This window comes from Emys orbicularis, chromosome 14 (assembly GCF_028017835.1).
Source record: "Emys orbicularis isolate rEmyOrb1 chromosome 14, rEmyOrb1.hap1, whole genome shotgun sequence".
NCBI lineage: Eukaryota > Metazoa > Chordata > Testudines > Emydidae > Emys > Emys orbicularis.
The window spans coordinates 40,560,721-40,579,154 of record NC_088696.1 but is presented as its reverse complement, the minus strand read 5'-3'; the positions used below and the strand labels follow the sequence as shown (position 1 = coordinate 40,579,154).

The 18,434-nt window shown below is 55.4% G+C and overlaps 1 protein-coding gene across 1 annotated transcript; it reads left to right on the top strand.

Moving 5' to 3' along the window:
* Positions 1-2,671: 2,671 nt before the first annotated feature.
* On the top strand, positions 2,672-18,228 carry LOC135888792 (transcription factor E2F4-like). Its single transcript, XM_065416577.1, has 8 exons — positions 2,672-2,811; positions 7,119-7,228; positions 7,989-8,150; positions 8,908-8,951; positions 12,936-12,997; positions 13,290-13,575; positions 14,240-14,431; positions 17,991-18,228. The coding sequence occupies exons 1-8, from the start codon at positions 2,686-2,688 to the stop codon at positions 18,017-18,019; spliced, it is 1,011 nt and encodes a 336-aa protein (XP_065272649.1). The 5' UTR covers positions 2,672-2,685; the 3' UTR covers positions 18,020-18,228.
* Positions 18,229-18,434: the final 206 nt, after the last annotated feature.

Below are 18,434 nucleotides of genomic sequence, written 5' to 3'. Positions count from 1 at the left end.
GGGGGGCATGGAGCTCTGCTGGCAGCACCCGCAAAAGTTAGGTGCGGGCAGAGTGTTCACCGCCGGGGGTTGTCTGCAGTGTGTCAGCGCTCTGACTCTGGAATAAGTCAGGCTGTGTCCAGCAATATCCACAGTCACAGCAGGGACTAGAATGCAGCAATGTGCATCTATGCACTGTTCTGGGCCCAGTGACTATGAATCAAACCCCTCCCCTTCCCTGTGTGGCTCCATAAGCCCAGCCCCACAGATGCTGTGACCCTGAAGTCCCTGTGGCTGTTCACAATCTCAGCCCCACGTTCTGTCACCTTTAAATCCCCCGGGGTCTTGCCCTGATCCAGGGCTGCGTTCTCTTAATCCAATTTCCCTGGGTGTTGTCCAGTCCCCTTTCTCACTCCCTGTGCATTTCCTGGAGCTGATGCTCAGAGGCAGCAGCTGTGCATTATCTGGTACAAACAAAAACAACAAGGAGTACTAGTGGCACCTTAAAGACTAACAAATGTATTTGGGCATAAGCTTTCGTAGGCTAGAACCCACTTCATCAGATGCATGGAGTGGAAAATACGGTAAGCAGGTGCCAGATAAATACTGTATTTATCTGTATTTAAATAATACTGTATTTAAATAATGTGCTTACTGTATTTTCCACTCCATACATCTGATAAAGTGGGTTCTAGCCCACGAAAGCTTATGCCCAAATAAATTTGTTAGTCTCTAAGGTGCCACAAGGACTCCTCGTTGTTTTTCTCTGTAATCTGTTTAGTTTCACCAGGTGTCACTGAATGTGCAGTTTCTGATGCAAGGGCTTTTTTCAGTGATATAGTAGTAGGATCACTCGCACCACTGCACTGATCTTCCATTATTTAATATGCCTCGCACGTCTCCTTGCTCTCGCCTGACTCAAACCCTCTCTCACACCCGCGCGGTGCATTTGCTTGTCGGTGGGCAGACAGCTGATGTATTTTCAGCAGTTTTGATCTGTTCTCACTTAAACTGCGGAAGTGGGAACACTGCAGCATCATTAGCTGGACACAGAAACTTTTAACATTAGATATCCCGGTGCATTGTGATAATCATGCAAATCTTTAGACCCATGTAAAAAAAACCCCAACAGATTAAATTATTTATCTGGCAACTGGCAAATCCATAAAAATACCGGCCAGGCTGGTCAAATACCAGCCAGCTGGTAACCCTACTAATGGTGACACCCCCCAGTTCTGCAGACAGGGGCATTAGTACCACTACAAGTTCCTATGTAGTTCCTGGCTGACACCGGCCTGGGGGTCAGTGCCCGGGACTGTCACGCTGACGGCTGACACCGGCCCGGGGGTCAGTGCCAGGGGCTGTTACACTGACGGCTGACACCGGCCCGGGGGTCGGTGCCAGGGGCTGTTACACTGACGGCTGACACCGGCCCGGGGGTCGGTGCCAGGGGCTGTTACACTGACGGCTGACACCGGCCCGGGGGTCGGTGCCAGGGCCTGTTACGCTGATGGCTGACACCGGCCCGGGGGTCAGTGCCAGGGGCTGTTACACTGACGGCTGACACCGGCCCGGGGGTCAGTGCCAGGGGCTGTTACACTGATGGCTGACACCGGCCCGGGGGTCAGTGCCAGGGGCTGTTACGCTGACGGCTGACACCGGCCCGGGGGTCGGTGCCAGGGGCTGTTACACTGACGGCTGACACCGGCCCGGGGGTCAGTGCCAGGGGCTGTTACACTGACGGCTGACACCGGCCCGGGGGTCAGCGCCCGGGACTGTCACGCTGACGGCTGACACCGGCCCGGGGGTCGGTGCCGGGGCCTGTTACGCTGATGGCTGACACCGGCCCGGGGGTCAGTGCCCGGGACTGTCACGCTGACGGCTGACACCGGCCCGGGGGTCGGTGCCAGGGGCTGTTACACTGACGGCTGACACCGGCCCGGGGGTCGGTGCCAGGGGCTGTTACGCTGACGGCTGACACCGGCCCGGGGGTCGGTGCCAGGGGCTGTTACACTGATGGCTGACACTGGCTGACACCGGCCCGGGGGTCAGTGCCAGGGGCTGTTACACTGATGGCTGACACTGGCTGACACCGGCCCGGGGGTCGGTGCCAGGGGCTGTCACGCTGACGGCTGACACCGGCCCGGGGGTCGGTGCCAGGGGCTGTTACACTGATGGCTGACACCGGCCCGGGGGTCGGTGCCAGGGGCTGTTACACTGATGGGTGACACCGGCCCGGGCCAGCCCGGCGCGCGAGGCCAGCACTGACGCTGCGAGCCGGCTCACAGGGGGTGAAACGTGGGGGCGCAGGGGACAAACCAGACCCCGCGGGGGGTTGGGGGGGGCAGCGGCTGGAAAGGCCGAGAGCCGCCGGGCTGGGTCCGGTCAGTCCCCCCCGCCCCGGGATCCGCACGGGCGGGATGAGACGGACACGAGGCATCGCTCCCCCCGGCCCCGGCGGGGGACACGCGTGGCGCTGCCCCGGCGCCGGGCTTTGGCCCGTGTCGCCCCGTGGCCCGAGGGAGGGTCCGCGCGCGACGCGGCCCCAGCAGCGCGAGGGGGCCCGGCCCTCGCCATGGCAACGGGCCGGACCCGGGCCCCGCCCCCCGCCCCGGCTGCGGGGCTCTTCCGGCGGGCTCCCGTCGTGCCCCGCGGGCGGAAGCGGAAGCGGCCGGGCTGACCGGAGGAGCCGGCGCGGGGAGGCAGATGGCGGAGTCCGGGCCGCAGCCCCTGGGGGCCCCGAGCCGGCACGAGAAGAGCCTGGGGCTGCTCACCACCAAGTTCGTGTCGCTGCTGCAGGAGGCCAAGGACGGCGTGTTGGACCTCAAGCTGGTGCGGCCCGGCGGGGGGCGAGGGCGGGGAGCGGGGGCTGTCCCGGGGGGGGCGAGAGCGGGGGGCAGGGGGCTGTCTCGGGGGGCGAGAGCGGGGGGAGGGGCTGTCCTGTGGGGGAGGGGGGCTGTCCCGGGGGGCGAGAGCGGGGGGGAGGGGGCTGTCTCGGGGGGCGAGAGCGGGGGGAGGGGCTGTCCTGTGGGGGAGGGGGGCTGTCCCGGGGGGCGAGAGCGGGGGGAGGGGGGCTGTCCCTTGGGGGGGGCGAGAGCGGGGGGAGGGGCTGTCCTGTGTGGGAGGGGGGCTGTCCCGGGGGGCGAGAGCGGGGGGAGGGGGCTGTCCCGGGGGGCGAGAGCGGGGGGAGGGGGCTGTCCTGTGGGGGAGGGGGGCTAGCTGGGGGGTGAGAGCGGGGGGCAACTCTCCATGGGGTGTCTGGGGGGGCTGCAGGGGATAGGGTAGCTATTTGTGACAAGGCAGGGGTATCAATCCATGGGGGGGGCATTGAGAGGGGGCAGGGGGATATCTGTCCATCAGCGGACGGGGGGTATGTATCCATGGGAGGTTGCGGAGGGGCGGGGGGTATCTGTAGGGTGTGAAGTGGTTGCCAAGTGGTGGCTGTGTAGGGCCCAAGCTGTTGTGAGGCCAGGCTGAGGTGTGCCCTGTTTGGTGCCCTTGGGTGCTAGGCTGGAAGGATGTGCACTGGGGGAAGTAGTGATTAGTGCCATGGGGCTGGGTGTGGGGCTGAGGGGAGGGGTGCAGGGCTGTGGGCAGAGGGGAGGGGTGCAGGGCCTGGGTGGAGCCCTCAGTATCAGCCATATTTCTAGGGAGTAAGTATTTATAAATATGTAAATTTCCCTATCATAAATGCATAGTGACACAACGTGAAGGGAGTTGCCCCCACCCTTGCAAAAGAGCCAAAACCCTGCCCCAGAAAAACTCTTCCAGTGTGCCCTGAAGGCCAACATACCCGGTCTGTGTCCCACCTACAAGGGAAGCAATTTCCAGAGTCAAAGGTCCGATCGCTGAGAGCATAATATCCCGGATCAAATCCAGGACCTGCCAGCCCTAGCACGGCGGCTCGTCTCAGGTTGCAACACAGAGAAACAGCACTAAATTCAGCAGGACCCCAACGTGAAAGGGATACATAGATCAAAATCAACCCCTTGCGTTGTATCCGGGACCTGACAGGAAACCAGTGCAATCTGCAGGGCGCAGGGAAAGCGCTGCTAAGCAAGCGGGGCGGGCAGTTCTCCACTAGCTGAAGTTTCCAAATGATCTTTAGGGTTAGCCCCTCGTAGAGCACTCTGCCTCCTCCAGCCTGGAGCTGATAAAGGCCTGGATGCTTGGGGAGGTGAGGAGCAGAGAGGCAATCAGACCATTTCTGGCTGAAGCGCTGGAGATTGCATGTAAGTGATGAGATGAACATGCATTTTCTCACATCACTGACACCAAGCGGCATGTTTATGCATCACAAAAGCGCACTGCACAGTCTGTCCCCAAAGCTGTCTCACCCCACCATGTCCTAGATCACTGACGTGCAGCTCACAGCACCCTGGTGAGCAGCCTTTTCAACACGGACGATTTTGGGGGGCAGAGAGGGAGATTCAATATGAAAAAAGTTGCTTTGGATAAACTGAAGCTCAGGATGGGGCCTGGAGAGAGGGAGAATGGGGCTGTGAGGGGGTTAAGCTGAATGTCTTTCCATGGTGCTGGGCTGCAGCCTGCCTTCTCAGCCCCCTGAGCAGCCTCTACCCCTGGGAGCTGCTGCTTATCATGTTGGGGGGTGTGTGTGTGGGGGGGGGGGGGGGTAGGGTGCTGAAGTGACATTTGGGGTGGGCATCTTCCTCCCAGAACTGTTGGCACCTATGAGAGGCTACTGGCATCCTCCAGGTCAGTAGAGGTGATGTCATTTACCTCCGGTGGTGGCCACGGGGAGAAGCTCCCAGCTGCGTCACTGTCCAGAGAACTAAGACAGTGGAATGAATGCTCACTCTTCAGAACTGGGTCTGTCTCTGGGGTCGTCTGTCTGGGCAGAGGCACGCTAGGGAGCTGGATGAATCTCCCTGGGATCTGCAGTGCTGCAATTGCTGCTCTAGGCAGCAGGCATGGATGTAGTCATCCACTTGGGAGCTCAGGGAGGGATGACTGAAAACAGGAGGCTTAATAGATCTGGGAAGGGCTGTGGCCTGCTGGCTGAGTGCCGAGCGAAGGAAGCACTTTTGCATCCAGGCGTGGCTAGGATGCAGCAGAACTCCTCTCAAGCTGGTCAGAATTTCGTTGATCAAATGTGGGTTTTGTTTTGGTTTTTCTGGAACATGCTGATTTGTCAAAAGTGAAGCTTTTCACAGAACCTGTCCGTTGTGAGGAAACTTTTGTCAGGCAGGTTTTTCAGAACCGGTCCGAGAGAGAGACCTCAGTGTAGCCAATAGCATGGTGGTTAGGACTGAGGTGGATGCCTGAACCACTGGGCTATAGAGTCATTCTCTCTTTCTTTGGCCCAGTGAATATTTCATGGAGTTTAAGGCCGGAAGGGACCACTAGGTCATTTCATCTGAGCCCTGTACAGCACAGGCCACCACGCCACCCAGCCCCAATGGAACAGCTCCAACAGATCCTCTCTGCTGCGTCACCCTTCGGTCATATTTGGATCTTGCTCTCACTGAGGCTCCACTCATGGGCAGATAGTGGGAAGTCCAAGTGCCTGTACAGTCCAGGTTCAGTGAATCAGAGATGCAGAGTGACCTGTCTTCTGTATCCTGCTATTAAATACAGCCCAAAGGCTGTCACTCTCTTCCCAGAATTCTGTGGTACCTCCATCAGGGAGCCCTTGAGACAGATCAACAATTACTCATTACTGCCTTTCTGTCTTGGGAGGGAAAATAACAGAGCTAAGCAAACACAGCCATACCTACCTCTGCTGTGGCCTGCAGAGGAGTCATCCGTGCCTTGTACTGTGTGGTATTGAAGGTAGCTTATGGGTAGAGAATTGGCATAGACGCTTTATCCTTGTCCATTGGAGATCTTTGTTCAGAGTAAGCAACACAGTCTCCATCTCATACCCGTGCCTAAACCTAGGTCTTGTCTACACATGAAAGTTCTACCAGTGCAACATGCATCAGTGGAGTTACACCCATATATATCACACCAGCTGTGTGTGTTCACACTGGTGACCTCTGTCTGGCTTCAGGCATATGCAGGAGGTGATCAAATATGTTTACATTCTGTCAGAAAAGTGGTGTGTGTTTGCTTCAGAAATGGCTGGCAAATGGGAGTCACGTTTGTCAGCATCATTGGAACAGATGAGTGGCTTCGGGAGCACTGCTGTGTAGAAAGGTGGCCAGACGTGTCTGTTCTGCAAGATCCAGTGCAGTGTGGCACTGGGTTTGTTAGTACAGACAGGTGATGCGTCCACATTGGCCCAGCACCGATGTAATACCCACTTATGCGGGGTTACTTGGGATGGGAGCTGGAGTCAAGGGACTCGTGTGTTAACGTGCAGCAGTTCCTGCCAACCGAAGGACAGTTCCACCAGTGGAACCTTCTTGTGTGGACACTGGGCCCTACATCCAAGAGAGTCAAGGAAATCGGAGAACTTTGGGTAGTACAAGAGCTGCCTCATCACACCCTCCCTAATCTGCTTAAAAAAAGAATAGAGCCGGGGGCTGAAATTTTGAGGGCGGCTTTTTGTGCATGGGCTGAACAATGCCCATTTGAGAGCTGCTGGCGGCTCACCTGAGGCAGGCGGTGACACTTTCCACCCAGCGTCATGGAAGTCAGGTGGAAAAGGCCTGTGGGACTATCCAGCCCATCTCCCTGACAGTGCAGAACTGTTGCCTTTAGTAGACCCACTTTCTTCTCTCTCCCCCACACCTCCCCATTCCCGTCCTTCTTACCCTCTGGGTTTGACCAGTCAAGAGCATGCATCCAGTTTGCAGGTTGCCACACAAGCTTCCCTAGAACGTGAACGTCTAGCCCCAAATGGGTGTAACGTGTATTCCCCTCCCAACATGGCAATGTCATGGAGATGAGCCATCCGCATGGAATCCAAAGGAGCTGGGGAGGTGGTTGGGTTTGGTCTGTGATTGATGAGGTGTTAGTGGGATGAGAAATTGGATTGTGGGGCAGATCAGTGATAGTTTCGATGTGCCTGGGAACAGTGTCTGATCTGTAATTTGAGAAGTGGGGGCACAAAGGAGATGCGGTTGGAAGCAGGGGGGGCTGATCTGTAATTGGGGTGATGTAATGTCCGTGGCCGTGGGGGGCAGAGTGTAACTGGGAATTTCTGGAGTTAGCCATCCACCTCTAACCCCCAGGCAGCGGATACCTTGGCGGTGCGGCAGAAACGGCGAATCTACGACATCACAAATGTTCTGGAGGGCATTGGGCTGATCGAGAAGAAATCCAAGAACAGTATCCAGTGGAAGTGAGTGACTGAGATGCTCTGAGAAGTGTGGGGGGATTCTGGGAGAAGGGTTCCTCTCAATGCTCCTCTCACTTTGAGGCCTTGCCCACAATCCACTCCCCGTTTCCCCCTCTGAAATTTCCCACCCTTGCTACTGCTGGCGCAGCTCCACCTGCGGCGGGAATGGTGGCAGAGGTAGTAGAGCCATGGCTTCAAGCTTCGGTTGGCATTCTGAGTGCAGTGTCTGCCAGCTGGTCTACGCTAGCGCTCCCCTAGCTGAGCTGTACCGGTAGCGGCTGTGGGGAATTTGAGGGGGAAATGCTAGTGTAGACACGGGAGCCATTTCTCCAGCAGCTGAGGTATGTAGGTGTTGCTTCAGGTGCATGCTAGCTACTTGCAGGGGCTTTGACCAGAACAGATGCCTCCAGCCCTTACCCTGGTGTTGAGAGAGGAAGGATTCCTCCCCCAGTAGGAGGGTAGGCTTTGACCCTCTTGTGCTGGAAGGAGGCTTTGGTGGGGAGATGGGAGATCTGGGGCCTCTGACCCTGGCGTACGATGGGAGAAGGTGAGGGGAGCTGGGGCTCTAGCTATGGTGCTGGAGAATGGGTTTGGCACTGCTGGGAGCTGGTGAGGTGTGGAAGAGCTGGGCTCCAATCTCTGTGTGTCGGGAGAGGGCTGGGAGTGGCTCCTCTTTCCAAGGCGGTGCAGTCAGTGCCCTCTGCAAATTTGATTTTCTCCCTTAATGAGGCTGGGCCACTCATTCCTCTCTCTGTCTGCACAGAGGTGTGGGCCCGGGCTGCAACACCCGCGAGATAGCCCACAAACTCATTGAGCTGAAGGCGGAGATAGAGGACCTGGAGCAGCGCGAACAGGAGCTGGAGCAGCAGAAGATGTGGGTCCAGCAGAGCATTAAAAACGTCACCGAAGACGTACAGAACAGCAGATATCCTTTCAGCCCCCCCAGCTCCCGGTTCGGTTCCTGCTGCTCTCCCTCTTCCTCCCCCTGGGCTGGCTGCAGGCTGGCTGGGCCTGAAGGGACGGTTGCCTCTCCCTCCAGTACTAATGAGCTTACATGTCTATAGCACTTTCTCATCAAATCCCGCAAGGCATTGCACAAATGTAACTTGCACAGCACCTAGCAGGATGGGCTCCTGGGAGTACGCTCGGACAAATAATTCATAATAATAGCCAGCCCTGAATGCATCCACGTCTGGGGTAGCACACAGCAGCTGATTAACAGCGTGCTGTAACATGACCCAACAGCAAGTAAAGCAAACTATCCATGTGCCCCTGCAGGGAATGTTTGGGGAGGCAAGTGTAATCAGCTGGGTTGGAATTTCCCCAGGACCACTGGGGACTGCTCCACCTTTGGGGAAGGTGTGTTAGGAGGTTCAGCGATCACTTTTGTCCCTGTGGTGTCCCCTAGCACCATGTTGAGGCATCGCTTCAGTACAGACTCGGGACAGAAATGCCTCTTTCTGACTCATCAGTGCTACATTCTCAGGCAGGTGGTCTCTGTGAGTGCTAACCCTGCTGCAGGTAGACCTCCTCTGCAGACCACTTCAGAGGCTCTGGTGCGGGCATTTAGCTTCTTCTAGGAATTCCATTGTCTGCATGCAGGAAGGAGACACTACACCAGGTGCTCTTTGAATTCTGTGTCCCCACAGGAAGCTGCACCTTTTCTCCTTAACCACAGGAACGTTAGCCTATGTGACGCACGAAGATATCTGCAAGTGCTTCACAGGTGAGGAGATGGTGCTGGGCCCCTGACTAATCTCCCATGGCCTGAGGCAGCAGACCTACCTGGCTGTCCCAGCTGTGCTCCCCCATTTCCCAGGAGGGAGATGGCTGGTCCCCAAGATGTGCTCTCTGTGTCCTCCGTGAAGAGACAGTCCTGCATCTTCTCCCACAACCCCAGGGATCAGCTGCCACTAAATTCAAGCTGCATCTTTGCAGTCAGAGGAGTCCTATCTGGGAGTGGGACTGTTCTGTGCAAGGTGTAGACCATAGAATTCCAAGAGCACACTTGTAGTAGGGGGCTGTCTGCTCTGTCCCTTTGTATCTGGGGCCATGTTATCCCATGGGGCAAGTTTTTAATTGCAGGATTTCAGCTTTCCTTGGCAGGTCATCCCTTCCTAGGGAAGCCATAGCAGAACCCTCCCCAGGGCTGAGATGCGCTGCTTGCCAGCTGGAGGCCTTTGCATATGACTGAGAAGAGCCAGCATTCCTTTTTCTTTGCCTCATTTGTACAAATAAATGCCTTTATTTCAAAGGCCCTGGTAGATCCAAGGCCCTACATGATTTCGCCTCCCCCGACTGTTTGCTCCTATTTCTTTCAGCGTTCCTCCCAGTCCTTTTTCCTTAGCGCACCTTCCATTGTCCTCCCCTCTCTTGACTCTGTGCCTGACCTCATGTTGCTTCCTGGGCTTGCAACAGTTTCTCTGCCTACTCACCAAGCTCTTTCTCTCTTCTCCTCAAGAGCCACCTTCTTCCAGGAAGCTTCTCTTGTTTTCCTTCCAGTAACTTGTGCACAGCAACCCTCAGCTTTCCTGCTGTGCCATGTCTGGTCTCTGACTCCTTGGGGCAGGGATTGTGTAACGCACCAGGAAAATGTAAGGCACCAAATAACTTGTAATCGCATGGGAGGATGTGATGGGACAGAAGTAGACAAATGTTGTGTGGTAGCCATTATGCGTGGGAGGCAATTGAGGTGCAAGAGCCCAAGTCTAAAAGAGTTCAGCGGTTGCTTGTCACTCCTGCTCTTCAGAGCAGATTTACATCTGAAGCCAAACCTCACTCTGCAGTGGGAAGGCCTTGCAGCTGGACTCAAGGTCACCGATTGTCTTTTTGGGAGCGGATCTGAATTATCCAGCTGTTTTAAAACAGACATCTCAGCCTGTCTCCTCGTGGTATTACAGGGTGATCCCAGCTGGCCTCCCAGGGGTGAAGCTGATCTCTGTGTAGGAGATCTGACTTTCCACTCTTGGTGATGCTTTGCTGGGTCTCTTATATCACAGCCTTGTACTTCAGGCTGAATTCCAACTTCCATTCCACCTTGCCCCCTTTTCTCAGGAAATGACTTGTGGGCTGAAGTTTCCCATGTTTGGCCCTATCTCAAATGTGAATTTGTTTTGAAAAACTGAATGAAAATAGGTTGCGCTGTTTCTTAGACTGAGTGGAAAAAATACCAATTTACCTTATGTCGCTAGCTTAAAATTTTCACTCAAACTCGAAAAAGATCAAGGCACAAACATCAGACTTGGCTTGTTTCTTGAGATTTAAAGTTCAAGGCAAATTTGAAACATGTTTCAATAGTTGTAGTAACATTGAAAGTTTGGAATTTAAGCATGTACTTTAGGACTCTTCTGTCCATATTTTAATGTGTTTTAAAGATGTATTTGGTAAGGATAAATTGCTGAAAATTCTTCACTTTTCAAACGCCACAAGATTTGGCAATAACTTTTGTAAGCCAGGTTGCTTTGGGCCAGGGAATTTACAAGGAGAGCCGTTAGTTACTGGGCTGAGATCAAAGAACTTTCTCTCCCACTGTTCTTCCTTTTTTGTGGCTTTTGGGATTTTCCTCCCTTTTACCTATTTTTATTAATAAACCATTAGAAGTTAAAGGCCAAAAACTAATTCGTGCCATGTAAAGGCTGAAATGTCAGTCACCCAGAGGCCAGCATGAGTGCAGCTGTGCTGCATGGGTATGATATTTCTGTCACGGACTCACCGATCGTGCCCACTCTTGGCCCCGTGCGGTCCGTGGGGGGTGCCCCTTTCAGTGCGACAGCCCTTCTCGGGGGTCCACTCTCTCTCGGGGTCAGGCCCCTCCACCTCCTGGATCTGCACCTCTCTGAGCCTTAGCACGTCTGTCTCTGCCGTGGGCCCCCTCAGGGAGTCCACTCGCTCTGGACCCCCGGGGCCTCCACCCCCGAAGGGGTTGATGCAACCCTGTTCCCTAGACCGGAGTGACTCTCAGCCAGCATAAAACAGGAGGATTTATTGAGAGTTGAACACAGCACAGGAAACTCTCAGGGCCTCAGGCCTGGCCTCCCTCACCACAGCACATCCCAGTCTCTCTGCATCCAGGTGGGCTCTGCCTGCTCCCCCTCTCCAGCCCAGAGCCCCCCTGCTCCCAGCTGGGCATCTGAGATCACCGGCCCCAGGCCCCGCCTCTGTCCATTGTCTTCTCTCCAGGTAAACAGGATTGTAAACCGGGGCCTCCTCTCCTCGCTTCTGTCCTCTGGCTGGAACCGGCTGGTTAGGTCACTGGGTCCTCACTCTGCAGCCCATTGTCCGCCCACTGGCCAGAACTGGCTGCGTCTCCTCAGCTGGGCCTCTGGGTCGCCAGGTCACCGGTTGCTGGGGTATCCATCCACCCAGGCCATCGGCTGGGTCCCCAAGTCCTCTCTCCGGTCCTCTGCAAAACACACTCCCTCTCCCCTCACCTCGTTAAACCAGTAACACCCAGGGAAACTGAGTCCCACCCTGTCCGCATGCAAACCATTGAAACTCCACAGAAAACAAGAAAACCCCCCACTTCGTCACAACTTCTAGTCTTGTTTTCTGTGTTAAACGTGAACTCATGTGGTGTTGGTGCCAGCCAGAGCTGACGGAAGGTGTGCAGTGTAGCTAAATTAGTACTACAGGAGCAGCAGGAATGCTGGGAATTTCCTGCTTACTGGTGGCTTGATATTGCACAAAGCTGACTTGTTTTCAGTTCCTATGACTACGTGCACATCTTTGGAAAGAAAGGTGTTAAACATCAAAGATTCTTCAAGGCAGTGGCATTCCCAGCTCAGCTCGGCACATGCTGGGTATGGGCCCCGACTGCTCCCTTTTTGGTGTCCCTTTCTTGCTAACTTCAATAACTCACATAAACTTTGACCTGAATTTGGCTGTTTCTGGGGTCACTCCCTGCACAGGTCTCTATCCCTGCCCCTAGCTCCCTTTTCCTCTGGAGACGCTCAAACCCTCTTTTCTTGCTACCAGAGTCCTAGCACTCGACACAAGAGCTCTGAATCGCTGGCAGGGTCCTAGGACAGCTACCTGGAGGTCATATCTGAGCTCTCTCTCTCTCTCTCAAAGGATGAAAGCTTTGGAGTCAAGTGTCTGCGATCCTGTGTTGGCCCTACTCACAGCTATCGCTGGACTCAGCGTCTGTCTGATTTCTGAGCTTCGCTCCCGGCCTGCTTGCTGTCCTGTTGGCCGTTTCATTAGTGGCTATGGGGCACGTTTAAAAACCAGCGCAAACAGTGTTAATCCACATAACTCCCTGTTCCTTTGGCTTGGTGACTGTGGAAACTGAACTGGGGCCTGGTGCAGAGAATAGCCCTTCCTCGGGAATCCGGCTGTGTCAGAGGGCTGAGCTGCAGTGCTGGGGCAAGAGGGGGACTCTCCAGGGAGGAGGAAGGGCATGCCATTCAGGATACCCATACAAAGTGTTCTCGGATCATCCTGGTCCTGCCCTGGGAGGGACCTCCATGACGTCTGAGTGCGTGCGCTTCTTCCGTAGCGCTCTGTTTTCTGTGTTTAGTTTCCCCTGTGTTTAGTGTGTTGGGCCAGGGGTGCATTGTGAAGGATGGATGGTGATTCCCCAGGAAGGCACTCCCACCACTTGGTGGGAGTGCGCAGGAGTTCTCCCGGGAGGGGCTGGGTGAACGACAACCCACAGTGGGCCCAGCAGCCAGAGGTATCCCTTCGAGCGCTGACCAGTCTGTTTTCACAGGAGACACCCTCCTAGCAATTCGAGCCCCGTCGGGCACTCGGTTGGAGGTTCCCATTCCGGAGGTGGGTGCTGTGTTCGATCAGGCTGGGATGGAGGTGGCCTGGGTTGGCTGGAGTTCCTGGAAGGATGTGGGCATGGCTTGCCTGCTGTTCTGTTGGGGGAAGGAGGATCATTCCGAGTGTGCTGGAGTAGGGGTAGCTGTGGGAGGAGAGGGAGCAGCTGTCTGAGGGAGGGAGGAGCTCCTGTAGCATGCTGAGCCATTCCAGAGCGTGGATATTGCCCCGGGAAGCTAAAGTCCTGTTTTGAGGACTGCTGTTAATTGTATCTGGGTACTTTGCTTCCTGATTTCCTCAGGGCCTGAATGGACAGAAGAAATATCAGATCCATCTGAAAAGCACTAGTGGTCCAATTGATGTCCTCCTCGTAAACAAAGATGCTTTGAGCTCCCCCCCTGTGGTGCTCCCTGTCCCTCCCCCTGAAGACCTCATTCAGTGCCAGCCAGTCGTGCCCGCTAAACCACAGAGATCGCCTGTTGCCCACTTCCAGGAGGCATCTGTCCCCAGCAGTACGCACCCGTCCACGCCCACACCGACCAGCACTCAGGACCACAGCCCGGCTGCACAGAAAACAACGAGCCCAGGTGAGCAAGGAGTGGGCTGGTGGCCAGGCGAGTGGGAAGGTACCAGCTAGGAATGGGGGAGGCTTTTTAGAAGCACTTTGGAGTTCATATGGGAATGCTTCCGAATGTCCAGATACAGCTAAACGTGGATCTCCCCCGTCCCTGCCAGAGTTGTTCTGTAGTCCATTGGATCCTCCCAGCTCCGCCCTACGTCTTCCACGACCAGTGGGCTGTGGGTGTATATGGGAGCTGAAGTGCAATGACTAGAGCACTGAGTCAGTAAATTCCAGCCCTTACCTCCTGTTCTGGTTGGGGCCAGGCTGGCCGTCCCCTCACTGCAGTGACCCCTCTGCTACCTCCCAGCCAGCTGGCTGGGAGTGTGATGGAGACAGTGCTCTCAGCCAGCAAGATGCCAGCAGGTGCTGGGGGCAGTGACAGCCTCTGTGGGCAGTAGGAGAGTTTAGGACAGCGAGTCTGTGTGTGCTAGGGACGCAGGCTTGTCCGGGGGAGAGAGAACCAGGCAGAAAGCCATCTGTCTGCGGACATGCCAGTGTCTGTTGCACTTAGGCCAGGTTTGTTAACGAGGGGGCAGCGGCTGGATTTGCTGGGGGCTGTGGCTGCTGCTTTGGGGTCACTTATTCTGGAGTCCCCTGAAATCCGCCCCGCCCTCCCATGTGTGTAACAGAATGCAGCGTTTCGGCAGCAGAGTCCAAGAGCAGCAGCGACTTCGACCCTCTCAGCTCGGTGGCCACGCCAGCCAGCCAGCCGCCGGTGTTAGATACGCAGCCGCTCCAGTCATCTGCCTCGCTAGACAGCAGCTCCGTCCTGCCCAATCCCTCTACCTCCTTTGAGCCAATCAAGCCAGATCCCACAGAGAGTGAGTATGGCCTTGGGGGACTCTGCCGCAGGCAAGGGGCTGAAGTGCTGTTGGCGCTGCCCAGACAGGGCTGAGCTCTGCTTTGCTTTCTGCTGAGAGGCTTCAGTCAAGCCTTGCAAGCTGGGATCTAAAGGCAGGGGCAGGCAGATCCCTGCACCCCCAGGGGAGCTGTGTGCACGGCGGCGGTGAGGGTGAAAAAGCTGGCGGAGATGGCTCTCTGGTGAGACGCTGTTTACTGTCTGCGTTCTGAGGCTGGTAGCAGACGCTCTGACCCGAGAGGTCCCTTCTGGACCCCCATCTATCCCTCCCGTTACCTGCCAGCGGTGCAGGGTTCTCCCCTAACAGTCCCTTCTGCAGTGCTTTGTCCAGTTGAGTGCCTCAGTCCAGGGGGGCTTTCAGCCGTTCCCTTGGGACTGTTCCCTAGTCTGTTGGGAGGATTCTCCTGATAACTAGCCTCCCTCTCCTCTTAATTTCATCCCAGTCCTCAGGGTTACAGTCACACTGAGTCTCTCTGTAGGGACATTCATCTAAGGTATTCACACTGCTCTGCTGAGAGATCCATGGGCATCACTTTCCCGCCCCAGGAGCGCAGCCTGCTCCGGGATGGGACCTGCTGGCTGTTTCACGCAGTGCGGCAGTGTAAGCTGGAAGTGGAGCCGTATCCCTCTAGGGACGTGAGAGAAGCCGAGCTGGACTACAGCCAGGCACTGCAAACAGCCTGGCTCTGTGGGGAAGGTCGGACGGATATTTGCTGCAGGCCCCATCTCTCTGGGTCCGGTAGTCACTGCGCATGTCAAACCTATGCTTTAACACTGCACAAACCAGTTGTTTTAAAGAGACTGTTCTACCGACAATCAGGTGCCAGCAGGTGCCTTACAGAACCAGATCCCGAGAGGAACCTGAAAGGACTCCTGCGCACGGCCTCCTTCTTGTGCCAAGGACCAGTAGAGGAGAGCTGAGAAAGGGAGGGAGAACAGAGCCCTTCTCCCCTGAGCACAGGGAGGGCAGGCAGGCACAGGGCAGCAGGGGTGGGGAGAGATCAGTGTACCTTGTGTTGGATCAGACATCTCCGAGAGTTCTTTGGGAAGTTCCAGCACTGTAAAGACAATGAACCAGATTAGTTGGCATTGCACCATGCAAGGTCTGAAATACAACAGCACACGCCAGCCCCGCCTAGGGCCCCCGTCCTCAGTCACCCACGCTGTGGCCCAGCGCACTTCCCAATACGCGTTCTCCCAGCACACAGCTTGCCATCCATCTGAGTCCCCACAACTGGGCATGACACATCCAGGCAACCACCAACCCACATCCCTGGAGGGGGACACCACCCCCTGCTCGGAAACAGGGGCTCTGCAGAGGGAGGGTCCCAGTCTCAGAGAAACGAGAGAGGAAGTGACCCATAAGAGCTAGCCCCCCTGCCTGCCTGGACAGCTTGCTCCCATACAGTGACTGTGCCAGACAACATGGCAAGCTGAACGTAAAGTAGGCACCAGGCACCCTGCATTCCATCCCACGCTGGTGCTGCCAGCTGAAAATTCTGCAGCAGCTTCATTTATACTAAAAAGCTGGAGGTTTACTACTCTCGGAGCTGTTGTTTCAGGCTGTCTGCAGACTCAGGAACACAAAACTGCAGCAGTGACACCTGGGTCATGTTTTCAAGGCTCTCTTCACAACCAGGAGGGCAAGTGTGTTTTCTCCCCTGAACATCAGCTCAGATTCGGGAGTACAAGTCTATGTCAAAGGAAGGAGGAGCACAGATAGGGTGACCAGACAGCAAGTGTGAAAAATCAGGACAGGGGTTGGGGGGGTAATAAGAGCCTATACAAGAAAAAGACCCCAAAATCGGGACTATCCCTATAAAATCAGGACATCAGGTCACTCTACACACAGAGTTCTGCTCACCTAGTGCTCTGTCCAGCCTGGCCTTCAGCAAACCAAGCAGCTCCCTGGAGACTATTCCACAGCCAGACACTGGACCCACTCCTTATCTCAGTCTCCCCATTCTTCCTTGTTATACTGTTCTCCCCTGGCCCTCCTTCCGCCCTATGTCCTAGTCTGTCTGATGCTTTTCACCACAGCCACTGGCACTTCAATTAATTGCCAGGACACACCACAAGACCAAGTCAGCAAGGCCTAAACCTTGAGGAGCTCTCACAGCTGTGGCCTGCAGAGCCATCAGTTAACATGGTGCGACCCCAACCCTGGGAATCCCTCCCTTGGTCCCTCTTGAGCTCCTGGACATGCGGTCCAGAGCTCTTCCTATCTACGGGCCACGCCGTGAGGCCCCCTGAGCCCCTCGCATTCTTTAACGAACGTGTCTTCAACCCCAGCGCGGCCGGGCCGAGCTATCACACACATCACACAGGTGTGGGAACTGAGGCTCAGGGTCACACACGCAGTCTTTAGTGTAGCAGGGAACGGAACCCAGACCCCCAGAGTCCCAGGCAAGCACCCTCACAACTGGCCCCCCCACCCTCTCTTGCCACAGCATGGAATACCAACACTACGGGGTGGGGTCCGTGCAATGGCCTGTCTCTCCTGACCAGGCCCATCAATGGAAGCGGTGGAGACTCTCACCCCACCTGCGTCTCTGCTCTCCCGCCTCACTCCCTCCTCTCCTGGCTCCCCATTGCCTCCTCTCAGCCTGCTTCAGGCACAACAGCATGGGCCGCCTCCCCCTGCCACGCTTTCCTCTTCAAACCCTTCCGGCTCAGCCTGTGGAATTTCTAGGGGCTGGCAATTCAGCCCAGGGGCTCTGCCCCCAGGGTGACTCCAGAGCCACCACAGGGCGGCAGGGCGGCTGTGCTCTGGAAAGGAAACAGAACGAGCGTCCTGACTGCTTGTCGGTAGAACAGTCTCTTTAAAACAACTGGTTTGTGCAGTGTTAAAGCATAGGTTTGACATGCGCAGTGACTACCGGACCCAGAGAGATGGGGCCTGCAGCAAATATCCCTCCGACCTTCGCGTCTCTGCGTTCTAACAGTAACATGGCCTGGGTGCTGGGTTGGTACTGATGGCTGGGCAGTTAAAGTTCCTGCCCACTGGCGTGCAGAGGAAGGCCAGGAGGCGTCCTGTTTTTCATTTTATATGTGTAGCTTCATAGCTTACCGTTTGGTTTTCAAACATCCCACCAAGCAAGCAGGATCTCGGCAGTGCCCGTGTTACCGTTGCTGTAGGAGACTTAACAACGTGGATTTTGTATTTAATTTCCCCTTTTTTAAGGAAAAGGAAAAAATCCTGCATGGTTTTGGTTTTGCAGTTCCCTCTTCGCTATGCTGAATTGGCTGGGGGAGGGGCAGTGCTTCTGTGGCTGTTTGCAGACCATCTTCTGGGGAGTGGGGAAGCAACACATCATGGATGTGGCTGTCCAGGAGTATTGATTGTCCTAGGAGCTAGTTGGTAAATTAGACGGCGCTCAGGTAAATGAATGCTTAAGAAGCGGCGGTCGAGGAGGGGTGGGTAATGGGGTAGGAACTGGGGGTTGCATAAATTAAAAAAAAAAAAAAAAACAAGCAGTGGGGGTGCTTACACGGTTTCTTTTCTGAAAATCTCTCAACAGGTCGACGCTGCCTTTTTAGAGGCCTTTAAGAACTTACACATTGGAAGCCCTGTGGGAGTAAACATATCGTGCGTCAGCTGCTTTTGCTCATGTCTGAGATACAGATCTCAAGCCGAAAAGGACAAAATGGAAGAATGAACCATCTGAGACTCCCTTATGGTAGGAGTCATGGCATCCATTTTATAGGTGGCTGTAAAAGGTCGTGTTAAACCAGGCGATTAATAAAACTTATTTAAATGTGTCAATATGAATGTGTCCCCTTTCATACTCGTGGTAGTAAAAGACGGTACCAGTAACAGTCATGTCTACACAGATGGCGCTGTTAAAGAAAATATATTACCCCCCCCCCCCCCGGGGAAGTTGGGAGCTTCGGCGGGGTCAACCCTCTTTTTCAAGCGGCCAGAAAGCATAGTAAAACTTTAAACAGAAGACAGGTAACAGCAT

Bases quoted from the DNA above. Each gene is read 5' to 3' on its own strand.
- LOC135888792 (XM_065416577.1), top strand. From the start codon at position 2,686: ATGGCGGAGTCCGGGCCGCAGCCCCTGGGGGCCCCGAGCCGGCACGAG. The intron at 12,998-13,289 runs GTGGGTGCTGTG...TGATTTCCTCAG, and splicing joins TGGAGGTTCCCATTCCGGAG to GGCCTGAATGGACAGAAGAA. The intron at 14,432-17,990 runs GTGAGTATGGCC...ATCTCTCAACAG, and splicing joins CAAGCCAGATCCCACAGAGA to GTCGACGCTGCCTTTTTAGA.